We start from the raw sequence: 24,652 nt of genomic DNA on the forward strand, positions 1-24,652 counted from the left end.
GCTCTAATAAAATGTAACCTTTAGGAAAGCCATCTTTTTGCTAGATCCTGAAAGGGTCTCTTTGGCATTTTGTGCTGTCGTGATTAATCAGGCTTCAGGTTTATTACTGGGAGTGGAGGACCTGAGCTGCCCCAGGAGGGAGGGAGGGAACAGTGGTGAGATGCTCTGCGGCCCAGGCTGAGGGCCCGGTCTGCCTGCACCTCCCAGATGGTCTGTCCTCAGAACTGAGGCCATGCGTCCCTAGTGGAAGGAGAGGTTGCACACAGAGCCATCCTGCCCGCCTGGCACCAGTGTCCTGCCTCGCCTGAGTGCAGGCAGAGGCCCGGATGCGCCCTGTTGCGGGCCTGATGCCCTAGAAGGCATCCAGAAGTCATTGGGTCCACACAGCGCTTTCTTTGCACTCTGGAAAGCAGTCATTTGCTTGTTGTGTGTCCCTCGCTCTTCAGGGCCAGGCTGTGGTCCTCCTCCCCTTCTTTACCAGCGTCCCGTGCGGCCGTCTCGAGGAGCTGAGGTGCGTTCTTGAGAAGCTCATCGTCTCCAGTTTCCCTATGAAGTCTGAAGAATTTCCCCCGGGGACTCTGCGGTACAATAACTATGTGGACTGTATGAAAAAGGTTAGTTTTTAATAGCACCTACAATTCAAACACTGCTTGTTTGCTGTTACATTTCTTTATGAAAGAATTGAAATATTCAGCCAGAGTTCTGACTTTAAGGATTCAGTTTAATTCATTTTGAAAGCTGTGTATCTGTGGAGGCAGATGCATATCCGAATTCTATGAAACTGATTTTATCCCCATATTTATTTATTTGCTTTTTAGCGCTGCATCTGCGGCATATGAAGGTTTCCAAGCTAGGGGTTGAATTGGAGCTGTTGCTGCAGGCCTACACCATAGCTACAGCAACACCAGATCCAAGTTGCATCTGCGACCTACACCATAGCTCATGGCAACGCCAGATCCTTAACCCACTGAGCAAGGCCAGGGATCAAACCCACAACTTCATGGTTCCCAGTCAGATTCGTTTCTGCTGCACCACAACGGGAACTCCTACCCCCAATTTTAAATGGTGAAGTATTTTATGCCTAATGTATAAGTTTTGAAGAATAATACCAAAAAGAGCTAAGATAGAATATTACCAATACAGTTCAGTTTCTGAAGTTTAGTTGACTAGTGGTTATTCAAGAAACATGTGGTGGTTCTTATGTATCTTATGGTGGAAGTTTCCTGAAACAGCAGGGGCTTAGCCACGGTGGTAGCTTCCCTTTCTCCCATACAGTTCTTCATCTGCTGTTGTGACCCCTGCATAGAGCTGCAGCTCCTGTCTCGTCCCTTTTGGGAGGAAGGGAGGGGAGAGATCCTTTCCTGTAAGGGCTCAGCCCAGAACTTGCTCTTGTCAGTTCCCGCTTGACACGTACAAGTGAGCAAGGCTGTGAATGTTGTTTTTGGCAGCAGGATGCTCAGCTAATAACGTCATGGGCCAGCCAGTGGGAAAAACGAGAGCAGCACCACGGGAGGGTGGCTGGCGGTCTGCCACACTCGTGGTGGACAGAGCCCTGGGCTCAAGAATCCTGAGGCATGGAGCCTGTGGTAAAGCAAGGGGGAGAAACGGATGGTTAAAGCACACACTCTAAAAAATGCCAAGGTGGTTAAAGCACACTCTAATAAATGCCAGAATGGTGAAAGCACACACTCTAATAAATGCCAAGGTGGTTAAAGCACACACTCTAAAAAATGCCAAGGTGGTTAAAGCACACTCTAATAAATGCCAGGATGGTGAAAGCACACTCTAATAAATGCCAAGGTGGTTAACGCACACTGTCTAATAAATGCCAGGATGGTTAAAGCACACTCTTTAATAAATGCCAGGGTGCGGTAACCATGCCCTCCAAAGACAGCTGCTCCAGTACCTCCAGTCTCACGTGTTCTTACGGTGTAATGTTTCCATTGCCTGGAGAAAAAGAGATGTTGCACATTTTGAAAGATTCAGCCAGATTTTCATCCCATTGGTATGGCTTGGCCTTAAAGACTCACTGATGATAATGCAGTGCAGTGGATGTGATGCTTATGACTTCTAGGTCTAGTCTCAAAGGCTTCTGGCTGGCTCCCGACTCCTTGCTGGGTCTCGGGGTGTGGGCCCCATCGCCGTCCTGGACGGAAGCCAGGCGGCCACACGGAGAGGCCCGTGCATGTGGACGCTCTACTTCCTATCCTTTTCCTGTGATTTGATTTTTCTTTGAAACACACAGAGAAGTTGAAAGAGTAGTTAGTAAACAAGCCTCCAGAGAACCATCTCCTGTGTTCAGCAGTTAACTTTTGGTGATAGTTGCTTTATCTGTGTGTGTTTGGGGTGAAACGTGTATAGCTGGCTTCAGACATTGCGCTGCTTCACCCTGAAAACCTCAGCAGCGCATCCGCACAGTCAGGACGCAGCAGTGACACCAACCCAGGAACACCTGCTCCTTTCGCACCCTGTGCCCCTTTGTCCATGGCCACGTTTCTCCAGGCATCCCCAAGCGTGGCTGGATTTTTCAAACCAGGATCTAAACGATGGCATCACATTATCGTGTCTAGAACTACTTCCCTCCCATCCTGTTTATTTCCCATAACGTTGGATTTTGAAAGAAACCAAAGAAGTCCTCCTGGCTGCTGTCCCGTTGTATTGTTTCCCAGCATCCCTCACTCTCCTGTTTCCTCTAAACTGGCTGTTTGGCTTCAGGTTTGGTCCTGGGATGAGTAGCATTTGCTGCAGCAGCATCAACGCATCAGGAGGTAGATGGCACCCTGTCCTGTGGAGCAGCCTCTTGCCCAGTGGGCTGGCTGGGCTGGTTACTGCCTCACTTCTCAGACTGCACGTGCTTTTTGCAGTTCCACGTCACAGGTGGGGGACACCACTGTGCTGGTGCTGGCTGTGTAGCCTGCTCCCCACCAACCTTCCAGCCAGTGGTTGTTACGTCCACAAAGGTTCTCAGTAAATCTTTAGTACTTTCTCTTAATGCAAATACAAGTGCACACGACCCTGAAACACTGGAAGAAAGCTTCTAGTCTAAGAAAGATTAAAACCAACAGAAGAACGCAACTCGGAGGCAGCAGTCAGCACGATGAGAACATCAAAGAGGCTGTTGAAAAGGGCTTTAGAGACAGGCGCTGCCGCATGTGTGGGATAGGACAGGGGCTTTTGGAAATGAAATGTACAGAAGCAAAGTAAGAGCCCTCAGAACAGAAGATGGGATTGTGTCCCTCCCCTGGGCAGGAGAGTAAGGGGACCTGGCCATGGCAGAGGGGAGCTGCCTGTGTTGCAGGAAGGAGGTGTGGGAGGGACGCAGCCCCCAGGGGCCCAGGGTTGAGAAGGAGGCCCTGCCAAGGACCTTGTTATGCAGCTTCAGACCTGAACACAGTTAGAGGGGAAGTCTCTGCAAAACCTTGAGAGACTCAACTCAAATACATAGTGAATGTCATCATATGCCAGGCATTCGTTGTAGTTGCAGAAGTGACGTATATTAGCTCTTGTTAATCTTTGTGAAATTGTTATAATAGTATCTCTTTGTTTTTCCTTTGAACTTTGAGAAATAACACAAAAAGAAAAATCCAAAATTATTCTTGTCATCATTGTCACTGTTGGTATGTCTTTCTTTCTAGTTTCTAGACGCATTGGAATTATCTCAAAGTCCCATGTTGTTGCAGTTGATGACAGAGATTCTTTGTCGGGAGCAGCAGCATGTTATGGAAGAATTATTTCAATCCACTTTCAGAAAGATCGCCAGAAAGTAAGCCATTCTGTTCTAGTCCAGGATCCCAGGAACCATGTACGTTGTATTTCTGTGGGATATTATCTTTTTGTTCCAGGGTGAGTGCAGTTGCATGCTGACCGCTGAATTTTGTTTGGTTTTGTTTTCCTTTGAGGGAAAAAAAAAAGACTTACTATGAAAGTTTCAAATATGCTCAAAGCTGGAGTTCCCGTTGTGGCGCAGTGGTTAATGAATCTGACTAGGAACCATGAGGTTGCCAGGTTTGATCCCTGCCCTTGCTCAGTGGGTTAAGGATCAGACATTGCCGTGAGCTGTGGTGTAGGTTGCAGATGCAGCTCGGATCCCGAGTTGCTGTGGCTCTGGCGTAGGCTGGTGGCTACAGCTCCGATTAGACCCCTAGCCTGGGAACCTCCATATGCTGTGGGGGCAGCCCAAGAAATGGCAAAAAAGACCCCCCCCCAAAAAAAAAAAATTCTCAAAGCTAAAGCTAAGGCTATAAATTAGACTCCGGACTGAAGAAACATCAGCTTTTTCCAGCTCGATCACCCTTTTTAGCTTTTTCCTCTTCGCTCAAAATTTAAAGCAAATCTTTGACACATGTAATTTTATCCATATTCTCTATGTATCTCTAAAATACGCTATTTTCTTAGGTAGCTATAGTATCATTATCGACTAAGTAAAACTATCAGCAATCTCATACTCAGATTTCTCTGTTCCGCTTTAGTGCTCTAGTCTGTTGGGTGATTTTAATTCTGATACATTTGGTCCCACACGTCTGCTTTTGTCTGCAGCAGCCCCTTCCCTCAGTGATTCCCTCTTGTTGTTGTTGTTGGGATGCTTGCCCCATGTGTTGTCTTAGTTATCTGTTTTTTTTTCTGTTCCTTTCATTGGACATATTCATTCAGCCCTGATGTTTCATGTAACGGGAAAGTTAAGTCTGAAGGCTCAGATTTGGGCTTGGGTTTGGTGAGGTTATTTGACGCATATACGCATGCTCTGCACTTCACATTGGCGGCATGACCGGCCCTGGTGTCGGGGTGCTGAGATGGATCAGCCACCTTCCGGGCAGCCTCTTCCTGGTGGTTTCCTAGCGTCCATTCATCAGTGTACTAGACCCCTTACTTCATCAGGACTTGCGATGCTGTAGAATAAATACTGTAATGAAAAACTGGCCCTCACCAGGCATGCCACTGACAGTATTTTAGTGAAATAGGGTGGAAGAGATGGGGTAGGTTTGATTATTGGTTTTTAAAGTAAAGACTTGACATAAAAACAAGTGAAATAATGCATTTGCAGCAGCATGGATGGACCTAGAGATTATCATACTAAGTGACATAAGTCAGACAAAGACAAATACCATATGATAGCACTTACATCTGGAATCTCAAAAAATACAAATGGACTTATTTAAAAATCAGAAACAAACTCACAGACTTAGAAAACAAATGTGGCTACCAAAGTGGGGAAGGAGATGGGTGGGGTTACATACATGCTACTATATATCAAGTAGATAATCCACAAGGGCCTGCAGTACAGCAGAGGGAATTCTGCTCAGTACTCTGTCATAACCCCTATATGGGAAAAGAATCTCAAAAAGAATGGGTATATGCATATGTATGACTGAATCACTTTGCTGTATACCAGAAACTGATACAACGTTGTAAAGCAACTGTACTCCAATATAAAATAAAAATTAAAAAAATAAAGTGAGGAGTTCCTCTCATGGCTCAGCAGTGACAAACCCGAATAGTGTCCATGAGGACATGGGTTCATCCCTGGCCTTGCTCAGTGGGTTAAGGGACCTGTGTTGCCATGAGCTGTGGTGTAGGTCACAGACGTGGCTCAGATCCCATGTTGCTGTGGCTTGGTGTAGGCGGCAGCTACAGCTCTGATTCAGCCTCTAGCCTAGGGACTTTGCTGCAGGTGCAGGTGCAGCCCTAAAAAGACAAAAAAAAAAAAAAAAAAAAAAAAAGTAAAGTAAGGGCTTGATACCACAACTTGCTTTCAGTTGTGACAAGAAGGCTGGATCTTTAACCCACTGAGCAAGACCAGGGATTGAACTTGTGTCCTCATGGATGCTGGTCAGATTTGTTAACTGCTGAACCATGATGGGAACTCTATGGAGGCTTTTTTCTTAATTGGCATTATATATATTGAATATGTAAATACCCATATTAATTTATCTTTTGAACTATATTTTACATATTGTAAAATTCACCTGTTTTAAGTATATAATTCAGTGATTTTTTAATTTTACCAAGTGGTGTACAACCATCACCATAGAATAATTTCATCCTTCCAATGAGATTTGACATGACCACTTATGATTAATTGCCATTCCCAGCCCAGGCAATCACTAATCTGCATTTGCTCTTCATAAATTTGCCTTTTCTAGACATTTCATGTAATGGGAATCATACAGTATGTGATCTCATGTCTGGCCTCTTTATTCAGCCTGTGGCCGAGGTTCATCTGTGATGTAGCATGAATCAGTGGTTCATGTCTTTTTATTGGCATTTAAAAATAAATGTAATAATTAACCAACTATGGAACATTCGACATGACAGTGGGAAAGTACACATTCTCTCTGCCCACATGGAACACTCCTCAGGACAGTCTCCATAGTAGGTTGTGATACAAGTCTTCATACCTTGAAAAGGATTGAAGCTTTAGAAAGTATATTTTCTGTTTTTTGGTTTGTTTGTTTTGTCTTTTGAGGGGTGCACCCATGGCATATGGAGGTTCCCAGGCTAGGGGTAGAATTGGAGCTGTTGCTGCCAGCCTGTGCCAGAGCCACAGCAACGCAGGATCCAAGCTGTATCTGTGACCTATACCACAGCTCACGGCAACTCCAGATCGTTAACCCACTGAGGAAGGCCAGGGATCGAACCTGCAACCTCATGGTTTCTAGTTGGATTTGTTTACCACTGCACCACAACAGGAACTCCCAGCATTATGGACTTTTAAATTTAACTTCTTTTATTTTTTTCACTTACGCTATATATGTTGTTTTTTTTCTGTTCAATGTTGTTTTTAATAACATTCCAGGAGTTCCTGTTGTGGCTTAGTGATAATGAATCCAACTGGTACCCATGAGGATTTGGGTTCAGTCCCTGGGCTCACTCGGTGGGTTAAGGATCTGGCATTGCTGTAGGCTATGGTGTAGGTCATAGAGGCAACTCGGATCTAGTGTTGCTCTGGCTGTGGTGTACACTGGCAGCTGTAGCTCCAATTCAACCCCTAGCCTGGGAACTTCCATATGTTGTGGGTACAGGCCTAGAAAGAAAAAAACCAAAACATTCCAGAGTTCCCATCATGGCTCAGTGGGGACGAATCTGGCTAGCATCCATAACGACATAGGTTTGATCCCTGCCCTTGCTCAGTGGGTTAAGGATCCGGCATTGCCATGAGCTGTGGTGTGTGTCGCAGATGCAGCTCGGATCCTGCATTGCTGTGGCTGTTGTGTATGCCAGCAGCTGTAACACTGATTTGGCCCCTAACCTGGGAACTTCCATATGCTATGAGTGTGGCCCTAAAAAGACAAAAAATAAAAAACAAAAATAAATTTTAAAAAATTCCATCATTGGAGTTCCTGTCGTGGCTCAGTGTTTAACAAATCCGACTAGGAACCATGAAGTTGCGGGTTCAATCCCTGGCCTTGCTCAGTGGGTTAAGGATCCGGCGTTGCCATGAGCTGTGGTGTAGGTCACAGACTTGGCTTGTATCTGGTGTTGCTGTGGCTGTGGTGTAGGCTGGCAGCTAAGCTCCGATTTGACCCCTAGCCTGGGAACCTCCATATGCCTTGGGTGCAGCCCTAGAAAATCCAAAAAAAAAAAAAAAATTCATCATTACTTAATTGCTTTATCCTATGATACAAGCAAAATTTTTTCAATAATGGCAATACTAGTATTAATATTCAGAATAATTGTAGCTGGATGAGTTAAAATTTTTAATTTCGGTTCTGATTTACTTAGAATATCCTGAGGACATACAGTCTTAATTTTGTGTTCCAAAATCACTTAACAGTTTTTGGCAATGTGTGGTTAGTATACCATTTAGTTAGGAATGCTTTCATTAATTTTTGGATCTTGGAAGTTGTTTATGTTTTCTATTCTGATATACTTTTCATTCTGAATATATAAAATATGTATATAATTCAGAGGTTAGGAGTACATAAAGTTGCACTCAGGAGCCTTGCTCCTGTCCCCCTCTAGCCTCTTCTGTCCCTTCACTTTTGTTTCTACTTCAGATCTTCTACAGGTCACTCAAGATCAGCATGTGGAGATGGTCTCCTTGCCTTTTAGAAAACCAGCTCTGTAATTTTTCACTGTGTGGAAGTGTCATGGTTTTGAAGCTGCCCAACTGATGGGCTTTTGGTCAGTCTTTTGCTGTTAAAAATAAGGGCACAGTGACTAGCCCTGCACATAGGTCATGTTGTATTTGCCAGTTTATCTTTGGAGTGGATTCTTAAGTGCATGGGACAGGGTAAATGCATCTCTATAGTTTTGCTGGCTGTCACCATGGCCCCTTATTCAAACAGCTCCAATAACATATGAAAGGGACTATTTCATCATTCTTGCCAATAGAGTATGTTGTCAAACATGGGGATTTTTTCTGGGTGTTACAGGTGAGAAAGGATCTCTCAGTGTTGCTTTAATTTGTCTTATTATGAGTTAATGGGGACATGTTTTTATGTATTTAATGCTCAGATGCATGCATTTTCCAGGAAACCACCTCTGTCCTGCTCTCGCATTTCCCCTTTCCTCCTCCTCCCCTTTGCCTTTTTCCGGGAGGACCTCACGTCTCCACTCTGCTCCCAGCAGGAGCTGGAACCCCAGGCAGCATCCACGTGAACATTGCAGAGCCCGTGGAGATCTGTGTCCACAAGTTTTTATGGCTCAGTTACCTTTGGATCTAATATTTTTGCCCTGGGTCCTATCTAACTTATGAGCATTGAGATTTTAGAACTGGAAAGGATTTTAATGACCTTGTGTTTCTGTAGGTGAGGTGACCAACTCTGCACTCTTAACTTAGAGATCGATAGACCAGGTCTTGGGGGGTCATCATTCGTGTACCGTATTTTCCAGATGAGAAAATAAAGGGCCATGTGGATGTATCTCTGCACAGGAAGTAGGAGTGGTGTTTCATTACTGAGGGAGAGACTGGAATTTCTCATCAGAATTCATGGGTTTTAAATTCTGAGATGTGTGATAGTCTTCAGGCTGAGACTCTTGCAAAGCTTTTCAGATGTTTTCTGAGCAAGACCAGATTAGAAAGCAAATGAAAAGAATCCTTCCTAATACATAAATTCGCATGAAGATTTCTGGACATGAGTAAAATAATATGGTTTATGTACAAATACTTTTTGTATTTCACTGTTTTTATATATAAAATCTTTAACGTTATTTTTCTATTTCTCTTTTAAATTTTTTTTTCCTATCTTTTTAGGGCCCCACCCACAGCATATTGGAAGTTCCCAGGCCAAGGGTCTAACTGGAGCTGTACCACTAGCCTACCCTACAGCCATAGCAACACCAAATCCGAGCTGCATCTGCAACCTACACCACAGCTCACAGCAACACCAGATCCTTAACCCACTGAGTGAGGCCAGGGATCGAACCTGCATCCTCATGGATACTAGTCGGATTCATTTCCGCTGAGTCATGATGGGAATGCCTTATTTTTCTAGTTCAAAATCATTGGTGTTTACTTTGCTGGTAACGTAGTGGGCCCACGTGAAATATTTTTTTAAAGCATGAATATTCATATGATTTTCTTTTTCTCTTAGGAGTTCATGTGCCACACAGCTAGGCCTTCTGGAAAGTGTCTACAGAATGTTCCGGAGGGACGACCTACTTTCCAGTGTTACTCGCCAAGCAATTGTGGACCGAGCTCTTCTCACTCTGTTGAGGCACTGTGACTTGAGGGCTTTGAGAGACTTTTTTAGCAGAATCGTGGTGGATGCCATTGATGTGTTGAACTCCAGATTTATGAAGGTTATTAAGTTAATGTTTTTTTTTTGTTTTTTTTTTTTTTTGTTTGTTTGTTTTTGCATTTTTCAGGGCCACATTTGTGGCCAATGGAGGCTCCCAGGCTAGGGGTCCAATCAGAGCTACAGTTGCCGGCCTGCACCACAGCCACAGCAACACCAGACTGAGCCTCGTCTGTGACCTGAGCCTTGTCTGCCTGGCAGTACCTTTTTTTTTTTTGCTTTTTAGGGCCACATTCTCAGCACATGGAGGTTCCCAGTCTAGGGGTCAAGTTGTAGTTACAACTGCTGGCCTACACCAGACAGCCGCAGCAACACAGGATCTGAGCTGTGTCTTCAATATACACCAGAGCTCATGGCAACGCTGGATCCTTAGCCCACTGAGCAAGGCTGGGGATCAAACCCGAAACCTCATGGTTGGATTTGTTTCCACTGCACCATGATGGGAACTCCTCCAACGGTCCCTTTAATGTCGACATTTCCACCAGTAGTCTCCACACGGCCAGCCGGGCTCTCGCTGTCATACTTGGGAGAATTTTTTACACTGGTACCCTCTGTCCAATTCCAAAGCCACTTACATATTTTTTTTCAATTGTTATAATAGCCCCCAACTCTTGGTACCAGAGTGTGTATTAGTTTCCTTACGCTGCTGTAATAAATTTCCATGAGCTTGGTGGTGTAGAACAGCGGAAGTTCATGCTCTCCAACTTTGGAGGCAGACTTCGGACCTGGGTTTCACTGAGCTGAAGTCAGCATTTGCTGCCACACTGAGTCTAACCCATTAATACTTAACATACATCGTTTAGCCCCCAGGCCTTCTCTTACTGAAGTGGTTTAACATCTTTGTTAAACTTATTCTTAATGTAGAGGGTGTTGAGTATTAAATTTGATTTATTCAGTAAAATAGTTTTCATGTTTGACAGGACCAAAGGTAATCATTTGTTATCTTTTCTTAGCTGAATGAGTCTGCCTTTGACACTCAGATCACCAAGAAGATGGGCTATTATAAGATGCTCGACGTCATGTACTCTCGTCTCCCGAAAGATGATGTTCACTCTAAGAAATCTGAGATCAATCAAGTGTTTCACGGCTCGAGTATTACAGAAGGAAATGAACTGACAAAGGCACTTATTAAGTAAGTAAAGTTTGGATCACATTTAATTTGTTAATATTTTTCATGCATGTATTTTTATGAATGCATGTAATGTGAATAAATGTTTAAACACTGAATTTTTATAGTTTTCCTACATACAGACTGCTTAGATGGACTATGATTCAGCATGTTATTGGGTAGCATGTTTTATGCTACGCACATCTTTTATAAAGAATAAAGCGTAGAGCTCCATGGTAGCACACACAGTTAAGGATCCAGCATTGTTGCTGCAACACAGGGTTGCTGCTGTGGTGCAGGTCCAATCCCTGGCCTGGGAATTTTTATATGCCATGGGTGCAGCAAAAAAATAAAAGAAAAGAATAAATCTTCTTTCCTTTGGTCCTACCTGTGCCATACAGAAGTTCCTGGGCCAGGGATCAAACCCTTGCCACAGCAGTGACAACACTGGATCTTTAGCCCCCTGCACCACCAGGAAGCTCCAAGATATTTTTTCTTTCTTTCTCAGTGGCTTGATATATTTTTAATGCTATGATTTACAGTAAGAAAGGAGTTGGTGTACTTCGTTTTTTCCATCGTTTGAAATTAAAGGAGTGTTAAATGTTCTTCAGTAGACAGTCTAGAAAGGAGAGTCTAGTCATGAGATTCTTTTCTGCTGAATCTAGCCTTCTGCCGTGGTTCCCTCTGGGTCCATGCCCAGTACCAGTGGTGCCAGGTCTCATTCTGCACGCTCCCCGTGTCCCTACTTGTGATGATGTCACCACCACACATTTGCATAAATGAGTGGCTTGGGGGTCCTGTTGCTTTTTGTGCATTTCTCGCACCTCCTTGCCCTCCCGCCAGGCCCAGAGCTGGTGGCTTTGTCTCCGTGGAGCTCCTGGAACCAGAGGCCTACCTTCCTTGCCTCCTCGTGGCACCTGCAGGCTCCTGCACAGCTGCCCTCCCTGCCTCGAGGCTTTGTTCTGGATGCTGCCTGCCCGGTTGCCAGGGACAGCAGCTCTGTTCTGCCAGCCTGGTAGCGGGCTACAGTGTCAGCGTCTTCTCGGGCAGCGTGCAGGGGAGGGGCAGTTGCTCGGGCCACTGCATAGGCCCTGCAGCATGAGGGCCAGGCTCCCCTCCACCCCTGAGGGCCCGCGGTCGCTTTTCCTTGTGACTCTGTCAAGGATCAGGTGTGATGGGGCCTCCTGGTGCCTCTCCTAGCCCCCGGGCCTGGGCTGGACTGCTGTCACCTCCCTGCAGCCCGTGCTTGGTCTAGCGGGCACAGCGTCCTGGCGAGGGCTGACTCTTTCCGGTGCCCCGTAGGCTGTGCCATGACGCCTTCTCGGAGAACATGGCAGGGGAGACACGGCTGCTGGAGAGGAGGCGGCTGTACCACTGCGCTGCCTACAACTGCGCCATCTCGGTGGTCTGCTGCGTCTTCACCGACCTCAGGTTTTACCAGGGCTTCCTGCTCAGCGAGAAGCCAGAGAAGGTAGGCCCCGCCCTGCTGTGGGCTTGGCCGCCCGCGGGCTGTGCCTTGGTCTCCCCTGGCGTGGAGCGTCCCACCACCCAGGCATCTCTGTGTGCTTTTTTGCATTTGCAGAACTTGCTCATTTTTGAAAACCTGATAGACCTGAAGCGCTGCTATACATTTCCTGTAGAAGTGGAGGTGAGTGAAACTTCTCAGTGGTATTTCTAAGGTCAGAGCACTTACAGAGAGGAGCATGTTAAAGCACCCATATTCCAGTCTGCTTTGAACTGTAAACACTGGCAATTTTTCACAGTTTGACCTGAGATACAATCTCAGGCAACATGACTCGGATCTTTCCTTAACATGTCAAAGAGAGAAAATGCCAGTAAAAGGGGCAGTTAGGACACATCCTGAAGTTGTTTTCTGAGTAAGTTCCTCTGGTCAGTTGAGGTCTGCCCCCATCCAGAATTAGGGCCATTGTAGGTAGGTCATGGGGGCCAGGATCAGGGATTCTGATCGGAGATGCTCTGGCAGAGGAAGAGCCAAGCCAGCCTCAGCCAAGCTCAGTGGTGGTGGGAGGCTGTGGAAGGCTGCGGGAGCCTGTGGCAGGTGTGCAGAGTGCTTCTGGGCGGGAAGTGGGGCAGAGCCACACAGCTCAGCCTTCAGAGTGAGTGGCAGGGAGCCTGCCTCTGTCAGGTACAGCTGCCAACCTTGACACTGTCTTAGTGGCTCACAGGTTAGGGTGAGCGGCTGTTTCCTGCTTGGTGGCCCTTCCTAGACCTGTGTTCAAAGAAGTAAATGAGAACACAAGAACAGAGTCCTACTAGTTTAATAAGCCTTGAGACACATGCTGTGTTACTACTGACCTTACAGCCGCTGGGAGGTGCTAGAAGCTGTCATGAGCGCATAGTCAGGAGCTGAGGGTAGAGGGTGGGGGCTCTAGGCCTGTGGCAGGAGCAGCTGAGCCCAGACTGGGTCCCAGAGCCCGAGGGGCCTGAGCCTGCTGGGCTCCCTGGGGTTGTCTTCCTTAAGGGTGCCTGCCTGCCCTTGTAGGTGTTTTTCAGTCTTTTAAAAACTTTTTTGGGGCGTTCCCATTGTGGCACAGCAGAAACGAACCCGACTTATATCTATGAGGTTGTGGGTTCCATCCCTTGCCTCACTCAGTGGGTTAAGGATCCTGCATTTCCGTGAGCTGTGGTGCAGTTCCCAGACATGGCCTGGATCCTGAGTTGCTGTGGCTGTGGTGTAGGCCGGCAGCTGTAGCTCCACTTCAACCCCTAGCCTGGGAACTTCCTTATGCTACAGGTGTGGCCCTAAAAAAAGCAAAAAAAAAAATTTTTTTTTGGTAAAGTGTTGCTTAAAAATTAATAATTTTAATTTTTTTTGCCAGATTGTTACTAAAACTGAAAATACGTGATCGCAATTCTAAAAAGTTTTAATTGTCTATTTTTGCCTAAAAGGTTCCCATGGAAAGAAAGAAGAAGTATATCGAAATTCGGAGAGAAGCCAGGGAAGCGGCAAGTGGGGATTCAGGTAGGATCTTCTCAGAATGAGGAGAAAGATTCCAAGAGTTGATGTTTGTTATGCAAATAGACAATAGTTTAAATGCCCCCGAGTGTTGATACTGAATTTGAAAATTCTTACTTTGAAGCGGCAAATGGAATTGTACTTTTTTTTATTTAGGGCTGCACTCTCGGTGTATGGAAGTTCCCAGGCTAGGGGTCTAATTGGAGCTTTAGCTGCTGGCCTACACCACAGCCACAGCAACTCAAGATCCGAGCTGGTTCTATGACCCACACCACAGCACAGGGCAATGCCAGAGCCTTAACCCCCTGATCAAGGCCAGGGATCGATCCTGTGTCCTCATGGATTCTAGTCAGATTCGTTTCCGCTGAGCCATGACAAGAACTCCTGGAATTGTACTTTGAAAGAAATGAAGTTAGTTAAATTCTACCAGCATAGAAATGTCTCAAAGGGGCCAGAGGGGCTCAGATCTGGTATAAGTTTTTCACAGCTGCAAGATTAGCTCAGTGTTTGTTGGTGTTTAGCCACATTCAGAACTCTGTGTTAAAATACAGTCCATCCTGCCACTCCTCAGCTCCACCTCCCGCAAAACAGCTGCCCGCAGCCCCAGCAGCCCACCTCCCAGCCTCCCTGCTTCCCCGAACCCCAGGGCGTTTGCTATGATGTTCCCTCTGCCCCAGAGATCAGCATGGCCATGACACTGTGTTTCAGGCCAACCTCTGAAGGAAGTTCTCCCAGCTTTCCTTGTTTAGAACCAACCCTCTATCTTCTACATGCTCCTTCTTTCAATTTTTTGCTTGTTTTGGCTTTTTTTAAAATGCATTTTTTAAATTAGTTTTTTTGATTAAAGTATAGTTGATTTACAGTGTTGTGCCAATTTCTGCTCTAGAGCACAGTGACCCAGTCATACATACGTTGCCTTTCTCATACTCTCTTCCATCATGTTCTCTCCCAGAAGATTGGATATAGTTCCCTGTGCTGTACAGTAGGACCTCAGGGCTTATCCATTCAAAATGTCATCGTTTGCATCCACTAAACCCAAACTTCCTGTCCATCCCACTCCCTATCCCTTCCCGCTTGGCAACCACAAGTCTTTTCTCTATGTCTGTGAGTCTGTTTCTGTTTGGTAGATAGACTCACTTGTGCTATATTTTAGGTTCCACATGTAAGTGGTATCATATGGTATTTGTCTTTCTCTTTCTGGCTTACTTTACTTAGTTTGAGAATCTCTCGTCGCATCCATGTTGCTGCGAATGCATTTTTGTTTTTTGTTTTTTTTTTATGGCCGAGTAGTATTCCATCATGTATATATACCACATCTTCTTAATCCATTCATCTGTAGATGGACATTTTGGTTGTTTCCATGTCTTGGCTATTGTGAATAGTGCTGCTATGAATGTAGGGGTGCGTGGATCTGTTTTTTTTTTTTGGCTGCCCCATGGAATATGGAGTTCCTGGGCCAGGAATCAGATCTGAGAAGCAGCTGCTGCCTAAGCCACGGCTGCAGCAACACCAGATCCTTAACCCACTGTGCCAGGTCAGGGATCGAATCTGTGTCCCAGTGCCCCCAAGAGGCCACGAATCCCGTTGTACCACAGTGGGAACTCTGCAAATATCTTGTGAGTTGTAGCTTTGTCTGGGTATATGCCCAGAATATGGTAGGTTTTGTTTTTTGTAGTGGCTGGACCTGAGCCATATGGAAGGCTAGAGGTTGAACTGGAGTTACAGCTGCTGGCCTGTACCACAGCCACAGCAATGCAGGATCCCAGCCACATCTGCAGCCTACACCACAGCTCACAACGCCAGATCCTTAGCCCACTGAGTGAGGCCAGGGATTGAACCTGCATCCTCACGAATACTGGTCAGGTTTGTAACCTGCTGAGCCACAATGGGAACTCCACATCATCCAAATTTTAAATGCAAAAAAGTTCTGTGAACGTTACATCCAAAACTGAATCTAGTTCAGTTTCTTTGTTGGTGATGAAGAGCAGCTCTCAGTGCGGACAGAACCCGAGCCCCCAGGCCCTGTGCTTTGTTGGCTCGGATGGTGATGGGGAACCACTGGTCTGGAGAACACCTTTGCTGGAAGAACCCTAAACCCTGCTCTCACTGATTTGAGTACATGTGTTTCCTCCTCCTTCTTCCCTTAGGCGACCCCCAGTATATGTCATCCTTGTCACATCTGGCAGACAGTAGCCTGAGTGAGGAAATGAGTCAGTTTGATTTTTCAACGGGAGTTCAGAGCTACTCATACGGGTCCCAGGACCCTAAATCCACTGCTGGTCATCTCCAGAAACAGGTAACTCTAAAAGGGGGCAGTGGGCAGTGGGGACAGCCTCTCCTCCTGGGGTGCATGTCTGATCCCGCCAGCACGGGAGGGGCCTGGGTTCACGTCACCTGGGCTGATGTCGGCATCCCTGGCATGAGTGGGGCCTCCTTGAGAGCAGGTGATGAGGGTGGGCACTAGGTTGGTGGCTGCTTTTAGGGTGGGGTTCACTCTGTTTCTTCTTGGGTCCAGCAGCTGACGGAGTTGGTCACCCCTGTTTCCTGGGTTACCCGCTCCTGCGCTGTCTCTAGCTTGGGTGCATCTCTAGCCGATTGCTCTGAAATTTCAGGAAGAAGACATGCCTGTCTTCAGCCCCTCCCCTCCTGCCCTCTCTGCCTCCCGCCTCCTCTGCGCCGTTCATTCTGGTCTGTGTGTCCTGAGTGCTTTTCAGCATCTTGGCGCTCGATGGGCTGGTTCTCAGACATGCCTGTGGCTGCCCTGGCCTCTTGGCAGTGAGCTGTGCTGACTCTTCTAGGTGGGCGGTCACCTTGGGGGCCCTTTCTCCACCTCTCTGACTAGTCTTTGTTTTGGAAAGTGACTGTTTTCAAACCTTAGAGCAGAGTCTGACTCAGGAGGGGCAGGAGCAGTGCCCAGATCCCTGAAGCCCCGGCTGTCTGGTGGCGTCTCTGTGGCAGGGGTCCTGCTCCTGTTTGCCCAGGGCAGGAATGTGACTGCCAGGGCGATGCCCTGCTCTCCTGGGGAGAGGGGTGTAGACCCCATTTCTGAGACTGTGCATTTCATTCCTCACCCATTTCTGCCTCCTGGTTCTGCCATCCACTGAGGTCCGTGCTGCTGTGCTGTTGTCTGACTGTCCCTGGGCCCCGTCAGCCGGCCTCATGTCGGTGACCCGCTCTCCCCTCCCCACGTGCCCTCTGTTGGCAGTTAGCAGTGTCATCTCCTACCTCCTTTTTTTTTTCTTTGTTTGTCATATTTCATTATTTCAGAAACATTTTCTTCTATTATATCATCAAATGTTTTTAAAATTTTAAGAAATTGTGATAAAATATATATAATCTAAAATTTAGCATTGTAACCATTTTTAGGTGTCCAGTTCATGCACATTGTGTAGTCATTACTACTATTCATCTTTAGAAATTTTCATCTTCCCAGACTGAAACTTCACAGCCATCCAACAGTGAGCCCCTCTTCAGTCTCCCCTCATCCCCCTTCTCCCCTCCCTCCTTCATCCCGCCCCCCTCTATCCCCCTTCATCCCCCATCCCTCCCCCCTTATCCCCCTTCATCCCTTCTCCTCCTCCCCCCTCATCCCTCCTCCTTTTATCCCCCCTTCCTCTCCCCTTGCCCCTCCCATAGTTCTTGGCAACCACTGCCCCTACTTTTTCACTCTGTTCAGTGAGTCACCTTTATTTATTGTGATGCTCAGATTGTCCTGGCCTGGCCAGTGGGCCTGGTCCCTATGTGCTGGCATCTCTGTCCCTGAAAGTCCTTGTCGTCCTTTGAGCAGTTCCTTGCTGGCGGCTCTGGAAGCACCCCCAGTTGTCTCCTTTCCCCAACCCCACCCTGCTTGGGTGCTCTTCCCGGGGCCCTGGTCTGTGGGTGGAGGGTGGCAGGGCTCCACGCACACCCACACATCTGTGTGAGTATGTGTGAAGCCGAGCTCCACGTCAATGTCCTTTTCTAGCTCCTGACGCTCGCTGACCACCCCGCCCTGCTCTGCACACCATCACCCTCTGTTGGGCCCTCGACTATGCTCCCCTCCGATCCTCCTCCCCGGCCTGGCCTGCTGGCAGCACTCCCCTCAGCTCCAGGGCCTCTGCCAGGAAGGGAACGGGGGCTGTATCTTCAGGTTGAGTTCGTGCCATGATGGCAAGCTGGTGCACGAGTCCTTTGGGGAGACAGTACATGGCACAGGTCACCCTGCGGAGGCTCTGCTCCTCTGCTTCCAGGACACACATCTAGAAAGATGACTGTGTTTGTGTGAAGTGGCCCGTGTCTACAGCGGGGCCCTGACCTGCGTGTGAGCAGAGGAGGGCCGTGCAGAGGGGGCCAGGCAGCTGTTCTGGGAGGCATGGGTCCCATGTGTGGTGCTGTTCACTGAGGAGGTGGTCGTGTATTCGGAGCTCTGCCGTGTGCCCTGTCTCATGAGCTTTTCCTCTCCCAGGAGCGCAGAGACGCCGCCGTCCCTAGCGACGTGCTGGAGATGGAGATGGACGAGCTCAACCAGCACGAGTGCATGGCCCGGATGGTGGCCCTGCTCAGGCACATGCAGACGGTCCAGGCCGAGCAGACAGGAGAAGAGGTCTTGTTTCCCCTAATCTTGCTCGTCTCACTTGAGAGCACATTGAGAAGGAACGTGCACCCCACCAACCAGGCCAGATTCCATCTCGGGCAAACGTGGCATCTTCTCTCGTGTCTTGCTTTGTCATTGTTTCCTAATATCAAAATGGGAAGCTGTGCTGTTCTGTTTTCTCACGAAAGTAATTCTGAGTGTCGTTTCAGGGTTCAGTGCCGAGCGATCTTCCTCCTTGGATGAAATTTCTTCGTGACAAACTAGGAAATCCATCAGTATCATTAAATATCCGTCTCTTCTTAGCCAAGCTTGTTATTAATGCAGAAGAAGTAAGTAATTTATTATTTCTTTAAAAATTCTTGGCAGTTATGTGCATTTACTTAAAAAAACCCACAGTGGAGAAAGATATAAAAGGACAGAGCCGGGCATTATTCACTGAATAACCGAGGCCCCCTGTTATTTGTTCAACATCATTCTTTCATCATTTTCTTGTAAAACACGTGAACTAACTTCCAGTGACCTTTGTTATGAAGTTTTCTCATGGCTGTTAACCTTCTTGGTTTATGGCACAAAGAGCGTGGTGAAAACACTCCTGTTGACTCCACATTAGTCCAGTGGTCCCCGGGGCTCCGGGTGGGGGTAGGGGTGGGGCTGCTGCACAGGTCCCCACGGGCGGGGGCTTGCGGGGCAGAGGGAGCCCATTCATTGTGTCCCAGAGGGGCTCCTCTAGGCCGCATGTGGCAAGGCCTCGGGTGGTGGGGGCTTGGCCTGAGGCTGCTGCAGGACCCCTTCTTCAGGGTTACTCTTGGTTTCTGGCTCCTGGGTCTCAGACAACACCACCCTCTTGGTTCTGGAGCCAGAAACTTGAGGCTGTGGTGTCAGCTGGCTGATTGCTTCTGCGGCCACGAGCGGGCCTCTTCCTGCTGTTGTGGCCTCGGGCGTTCCATGGCCTGAGGGTGGTTTCTCTCTGCACCTGCAGTGAGTAAAACTCCCTATTAATGAGAGTGTCATTGGGTTAAGGCCCACCCCAGTGACTCCTAACCGGATGCTCTTCTGAGACTCCATTTCTGCTAAGTCCCACTTACAGGTTCTGAGAGTTAGGGCTTCTGCATCCTTTGGGGTTCACAGTGTAGCTTGTAAGACTCGGGCTAACACGTGATTTCTAGCTCAGGACCTGTGGCTAGGACCAGCTGACTCCATGGCTGACAGAAAGGAGCTGGTGTCTGTTTTTTGGCTTGACAAGGAGGCTGCTGCAATGTGCTCACACATGAGGTTGTGGGCCTCTGGACATGACTGAAGGTGGCCCTGCAGCCTCCTATGTGCCCGGAGCTCAGGGACAACTAGGGCCCATTGTTTTATGGGACAAAATAGGAGAACTTGTAGTTACGTTTCTCTTTAAAGTTTGAACCTTTAATTTATCCTTTTCTTACAGTTTAGTAATATAGTAAAGAAGGTTACGTTTCCAACTTATAAATAAACCAGTAGACAAACTTAAAGAGTGTAAATTTTTCTTACCTGTAGGGCACATGATCAAAAAAGATTTGAGACCATACAGAGCTAAGCTGTGAGAGTAGATGAGAAACCCCTGCACAAACATTTGGAGGAAGAAGGTGCCAGAAGGGAAGGAAGTTAGTAGCCTGAGTTACACTTCAGTATGCAGTTTTTAAAATAAATTAAATGGAGTTTAGTATGCCAGAGGCACCATGGTTTTCAGAGATCTTGAGCATGTGAAGCTTATAATAAAATGACTTCTACAGCGACAGAAGAACTGAAAAAAAAATTAGCCACATGCCCCTAATTTTGATCTTCTAATTTTTCACGTATCCTGTGCCTGTCTTCCCTAGAGCTGCGTGCCATTCCCCTGGGACAGGCTGGTGCAAAATACTTCGATTTTTACTTCTGCCAGCTTTGCTGTGTCAGGAAGGTTTCATGCAAAGAGAAGATCAACAAGAAGTCCATTTCCGCTGTTTGTGGTTTCAGGGCCCATGCAAAGAGAATTAATTGAGAATCTGACTGAATTAAGCAGGAGTTGCTGGAATTTGCATCTGTTTTGACTTTAGGTCCAGCAGTAACATAGAATAATGTTCCTGAACTCACATTTTGGTCGTTTAGAGCAGTCTTGTGACATTTGACTTCTGAACTGTCCTAGGTCTTCCGGCCTCATGCCAAGCACTGGCTCGGCCCCCTGCTGCAGCTAGTAGTCTCTGAAAACAACGGCGGGGATGGGATACACTACATGGTGGTTGAGATTGTGGCAACGGTCCTTTCATGGACAGGAATAGCTACTCCTGTGGTAAGAACAGAAGCGTCCCCTCGCATCCCCAACAGAGCCTGTGCCATGTCCAGGCTTCCACCTGCCCATAGTCGTTTCCAGCCTGGAGCCATTGCAGGGGGCCTCAGTAATGCACAGAGCTCTCCTGGAACGTGTCCTGGGACAGCCTGTCTTAGGCGCGAGGTGCATCCATGGTGCTATTGCCCATGTCTGTGTGGGGCTGCATCTGTCTCATTTCACAGCAAACCAACTTCAGTGGGAAAGAGTGACTTTGATGTTAGGAGTGGGCTGAGCCGAGAGCCGAGCTGCTTGGGGTCAGGACACCAAACCTTCCACCACTTGTTGCAAAAGTCTGAGCGAGAGCCTGAAACCAGAGGAAGTGTGTCTCCCCTGCTCTGTGTGCCTGGGGCATAGCTTCTGGGTCAAGGGTCAGGGACCAGCATGACCTGGGGATCATCTTGCCTCAGAGGGAGTCCCAGTGCGAAGGCTCCAGCACTTTGGTGGCCCTGCCTTAGATGTCGAGCCATAGTGGGGAGAGGGGCCTTCAGGGTCCCCTCCCTCCCTGTGGGGAGGTCTTGGCAGAGGCCCCTGGGAGGAAGCGTCCAGAGCCTGTGAGAGAACACGGCCCTGAGTGCTTGAGGGATGCCCCGGCCTGGGGGAAGAGGGTGGCTTTCTAGGAGGCTGGCCAGGTAAAGTCTTTGTGATCACCTAGGGTCTCATCTGCACAGTCCCAGATGGGTTTTCACCAGGAACCACACACTTCCGTGGAAGGCCAGCTTTCTTATAAATGGACTTTGGGGCTAAAAAAATGCTTTCCCAGAATGGAACGCTACATATTAACAGAATTTCTGTACCTTTTTAGGGGGTCCCTAAAGATGAAGTGTTAGCAAATCGATTGCTCCATTTCCTAATGAAACATGTTTTTCATCCAAAAAGAGCTGTGTTTAGACATAACCTCGAAATTATAAAAACCCTCGTTGAGTGCTGGAAGGATTGTTTATCCGTCCCTTACAGGTATAAGTTTACTGGATTTTGCAGTGTTGTTTAAAGATCTTTGATGTGTTGTACGTAATGATTACAGTGAAAATTACTTGGAATGAGAGAAGGAAAAATGTAACCTGAAATGGAATCTATTTGTAAGGTGTAATGTTGCCACCAGTGCATCAGATCCAGAAGCATCTCTTGGTGGCCATTGTCTCTGGGTGGCCCCTTCGTCCCTCTGGGCGTGTGGGTGTGCCCTGCCCCTCTCTGCCCAGGCCAGTCATGCAGCACTGGCCTGGGACAAGCTAGAACTTCCACAAGGTTGTACTGTCAACCAAGGGAGAATTGAGGCAAATGATTAGATTGTAGGAAATGTAGACCTGCATGTGTTCCTGAGCCTGAGTAAGCTGGATGTGAACAAAGAGGGAGCAGCAGGAAAAGTATTCCTCCCCTGAAAAATTAGCCACAGAAAATTTACATTTGTCTTCCTTCTTCCTTGTAAGTGACAGCTGATACTTGTCCTTCATGCTCATGTTTCAGGTTAATATTTGAAAAGTTTTCCAGTGAAGATTCTAATTCTAAAGACAACTCAATCGGAATTCAGTTACTAGGCATTGTAATGGCCAATAACTTGCCCCCCTATGACTCAAAATGTGGCATAGAAAGTATGAAGTAAGTATCACGTTTTGTTTGCTTTGTTTCTTTTTTAGGTTAAAGCATACCTGAATTGAAATAGAGCTGGAATATTTCAGTTTTATAAATTTAAGGACTATAACCCATGTTAAAAGTATTTCCACCCAGTTCCCGCTGTGGTGCAGTGGGATGGATAGGTCTTGGGAGTGCTTGGACACAGGTTCGATCCCTGGCCTGGCACGTGGATTAAGGATCTGGCATTGCTGTCACTGTGGCCTAGGTTAAAACTGCCACTTGATTCTGATCCCTGGCTCGGGAGCTCCATAGGCCTTGGGGTGGCCAAAAAAAAAAAAAAAAAAAAAAATTCCACCCAAATTACGTAGTTGGGTTTAGAGGTCATTTGGGAGGAAAAAAATATGTTAGTGGAGTGAATAAGGAAAGGAAGTTTGTTTTTTTTTTTTTTTTTTTTTTTTTTTGTCTTTTTGCTATTTCTTGGGCCGCTCCCATGGCATGTGGAGGTTCCCAGGCTAGGGGTCCAATCGGAGCTGTAGCCACCGGCCTATGCCAGAGCCACAGCAACGCGGGATCCGAGCCACGTCTGCAACCTACACCACAGCTCATGGCAATGCCGAATCGTCAACCCACTGAGCAAGGCCAGGGATCAAACCTGCAACCTCATGGTTCCTAGTCGGATTCGTTAACCACTGCGCCACGACGGGAACTCCAGGAAAGGAAGTTTTTAAAATAGTGTAATTTTTTTCACGTATATTTGGCGGACAAGACGTTAGCTATTTTTGTTTGAGCATCTACTCCTGACAGCAGCATGAGCTGTGGAGCCCGTTACAGGTCATGGCCGTTTAACGGGGTGGCCCAGACCCTGCCCCCCATCCCCTGGCCTCTGCCGGAGCTACAGCCTCTCGGCTCCTCTTCACAGGGCTGGGGGCTTTAGGAAGGTGTTTCCTGACCTCACAAGGAGGCACTAAGACCTGTGCGGAACCTGTTACTTGGTGGATTTCGCATCTCCCGAGCTTCTCCTGGTTCTTTGGAAGTTGTCACTGTCCGTTGGTCCTCCTTTGTTTGCCTGGTGTCACAGACAGACATGTGGCTCAGCACAGATTCACGGGAAATGGTTCCCTTTTGTGAGCTCACATCCTGCTGTCACAGGCCTGGGAGCACCCCCCGCGTTTCCATTTCCTTCTCTTGATATGTAGACTATTCAAAAGGTGCCGCTGATGTCAGCGGTGGGTCCTGCTGGCTCACCCTCCACGTCCCATGTCAGCCTTGTGTTCATCTGCCCCCGGAGCTGCGGGTGGTCTGGGTCCTGGTTGGGTTTCATTCATTCAGGCTCGGTGCGCGAGGAGTGGGACGGTCGTGTTCTCATTGCTGACACAGAATGTGCCGTTCATGCCTCTGCTTTCTGTGCTTGTCCTAGATACTTCAAAGCTTTGGCCAGTAACATGTCCTTTGTGAGGCATAAGGAGGTGTATGCGGCAGCAGCCGAAGCGCTGGGCCTCGTGCTTCGCCGTCTGGCTGAGGGAGAAAGCGTGAGTGCCGGGCGCCTTGGAGTCAACATTCCTCCTCATCTGTGACCTGACACTGGTGTGCTCCATCCTGGAAGCTAGCCTGGGCATTGGGCATCAGTGACAGTTTACTCCTTCCTGCTCTATACAGCATTTCAGGTTTTTAAAATGGCGTGGTTTTTTAAAAATGCTCGGAAACTTGGCAAACATTTAGATGGGTAACTTAATTTTTAATTAATTTGACCCTCTGAACTTGGTCTCAGGAGTCCCATTTGGAGAAACTGCCATTAGAACCTGTTGTGGTTTGGGCGAAGTTCCAACTGGTGAAGTTTTGCGCTTGCAGCTTTTGACACAGTGTAGTGGACGCCCAGGAGGCGACCAGGGAGGGGGACCAGAGTGACCAGGAGGATGACCGGGGGGGAACCAGGATGGGGACTGGGTGGGGGGGACCAGGAGGGGGACCAGAGTGACCAGGAGGATGACCGGGGGGGAACCAGGAGGACCAGGAGGGGGACGAGGATGGGGACTTGGGGGGGGGGAACCAGGAGGGTGACCAGAGTGACCAGAAGGGGAGCTGGGAGAGAACTAGAGGGACCAGGAGGACAACCAGGGGGACAGGAGGGTGACCAGAATGACCAGCAGGGGGATCAGAGTGACCAGGAGGGGACCAGGAGGGCTACTGGGTTTCTGTGCTCTGCCCGCCTCCAGGCCTGTGAGCAGGGCCTGCTGCATCTGCAAGCACAGCACACAATCTCCACAGATTGGCATTAAAGATGAAGAGAGCCACGTGGGCTTGGGATGGAAACGGCCCCCACGGGTGACAGGGACTGCCCAGGAGGCATGCCGGCCCT

The 24,652-nt window shown here is 47.8% G+C and overlaps 1 protein-coding gene across 10 annotated transcripts in view; it reads left to right on the forward strand.

The window, feature by feature from the left end:
- Positions 1 to 24,652, forward strand: part of PRKDC (protein kinase, DNA-activated, catalytic subunit) — a 157,877-nt gene that overhangs the window by 76,476 nt on the left and 56,749 nt on the right. For all 10 annotated transcript variants that reach the window (XR_014843848.1, XR_014843847.1, XR_014843849.1 and 7 more), the window contains 14 exons: positions 447 to 614; positions 3,636 to 3,763; positions 9,534 to 9,741; positions 10,691 to 10,869; positions 12,148 to 12,316; positions 12,428 to 12,493; positions 13,756 to 13,828; positions 15,970 to 16,118; positions 18,267 to 18,404; positions 18,605 to 18,724; positions 20,545 to 20,688; positions 21,530 to 21,681; positions 22,189 to 22,320; positions 23,714 to 23,825. Coding sequence is in view for 7 of the 10 variants with exons in the window: in XM_021089419.2 (XP_020945078.2) it covers positions 447 to 614; positions 3,636 to 3,763; positions 9,534 to 9,741; positions 10,691 to 10,869; positions 12,148 to 12,316; positions 12,428 to 12,493; positions 13,756 to 13,828; positions 15,970 to 16,118; positions 18,267 to 18,404; positions 18,605 to 18,724; positions 20,545 to 20,688; positions 21,530 to 21,681; positions 22,189 to 22,320; positions 23,714 to 23,825 (1,938 nt within the window). In the remaining 3 variants the exon portion in view is untranslated. The remainder of the gene's footprint in view (positions 1 to 446; positions 615 to 3,635; positions 3,764 to 9,533; positions 9,742 to 10,690; positions 10,870 to 12,147; positions 12,317 to 12,427; positions 12,494 to 13,755; positions 13,829 to 15,969; positions 16,119 to 18,266; positions 18,405 to 18,604; positions 18,725 to 20,544; positions 20,689 to 21,529; positions 21,682 to 22,188; positions 22,321 to 23,713; positions 23,826 to 24,652) is intronic.

This window comes from Sus scrofa, chromosome 4 (assembly GCF_054392235.1).
Source record: "Sus scrofa isolate SSC_HxYL_T2T_F1_AM1 chromosome 4, Sscrofa_HxYL_maternal_Yorkshire_Landrace_v2.0, whole genome shotgun sequence".
NCBI lineage: Eukaryota > Metazoa > Chordata > Mammalia > Artiodactyla > Suidae > Sus > Sus scrofa.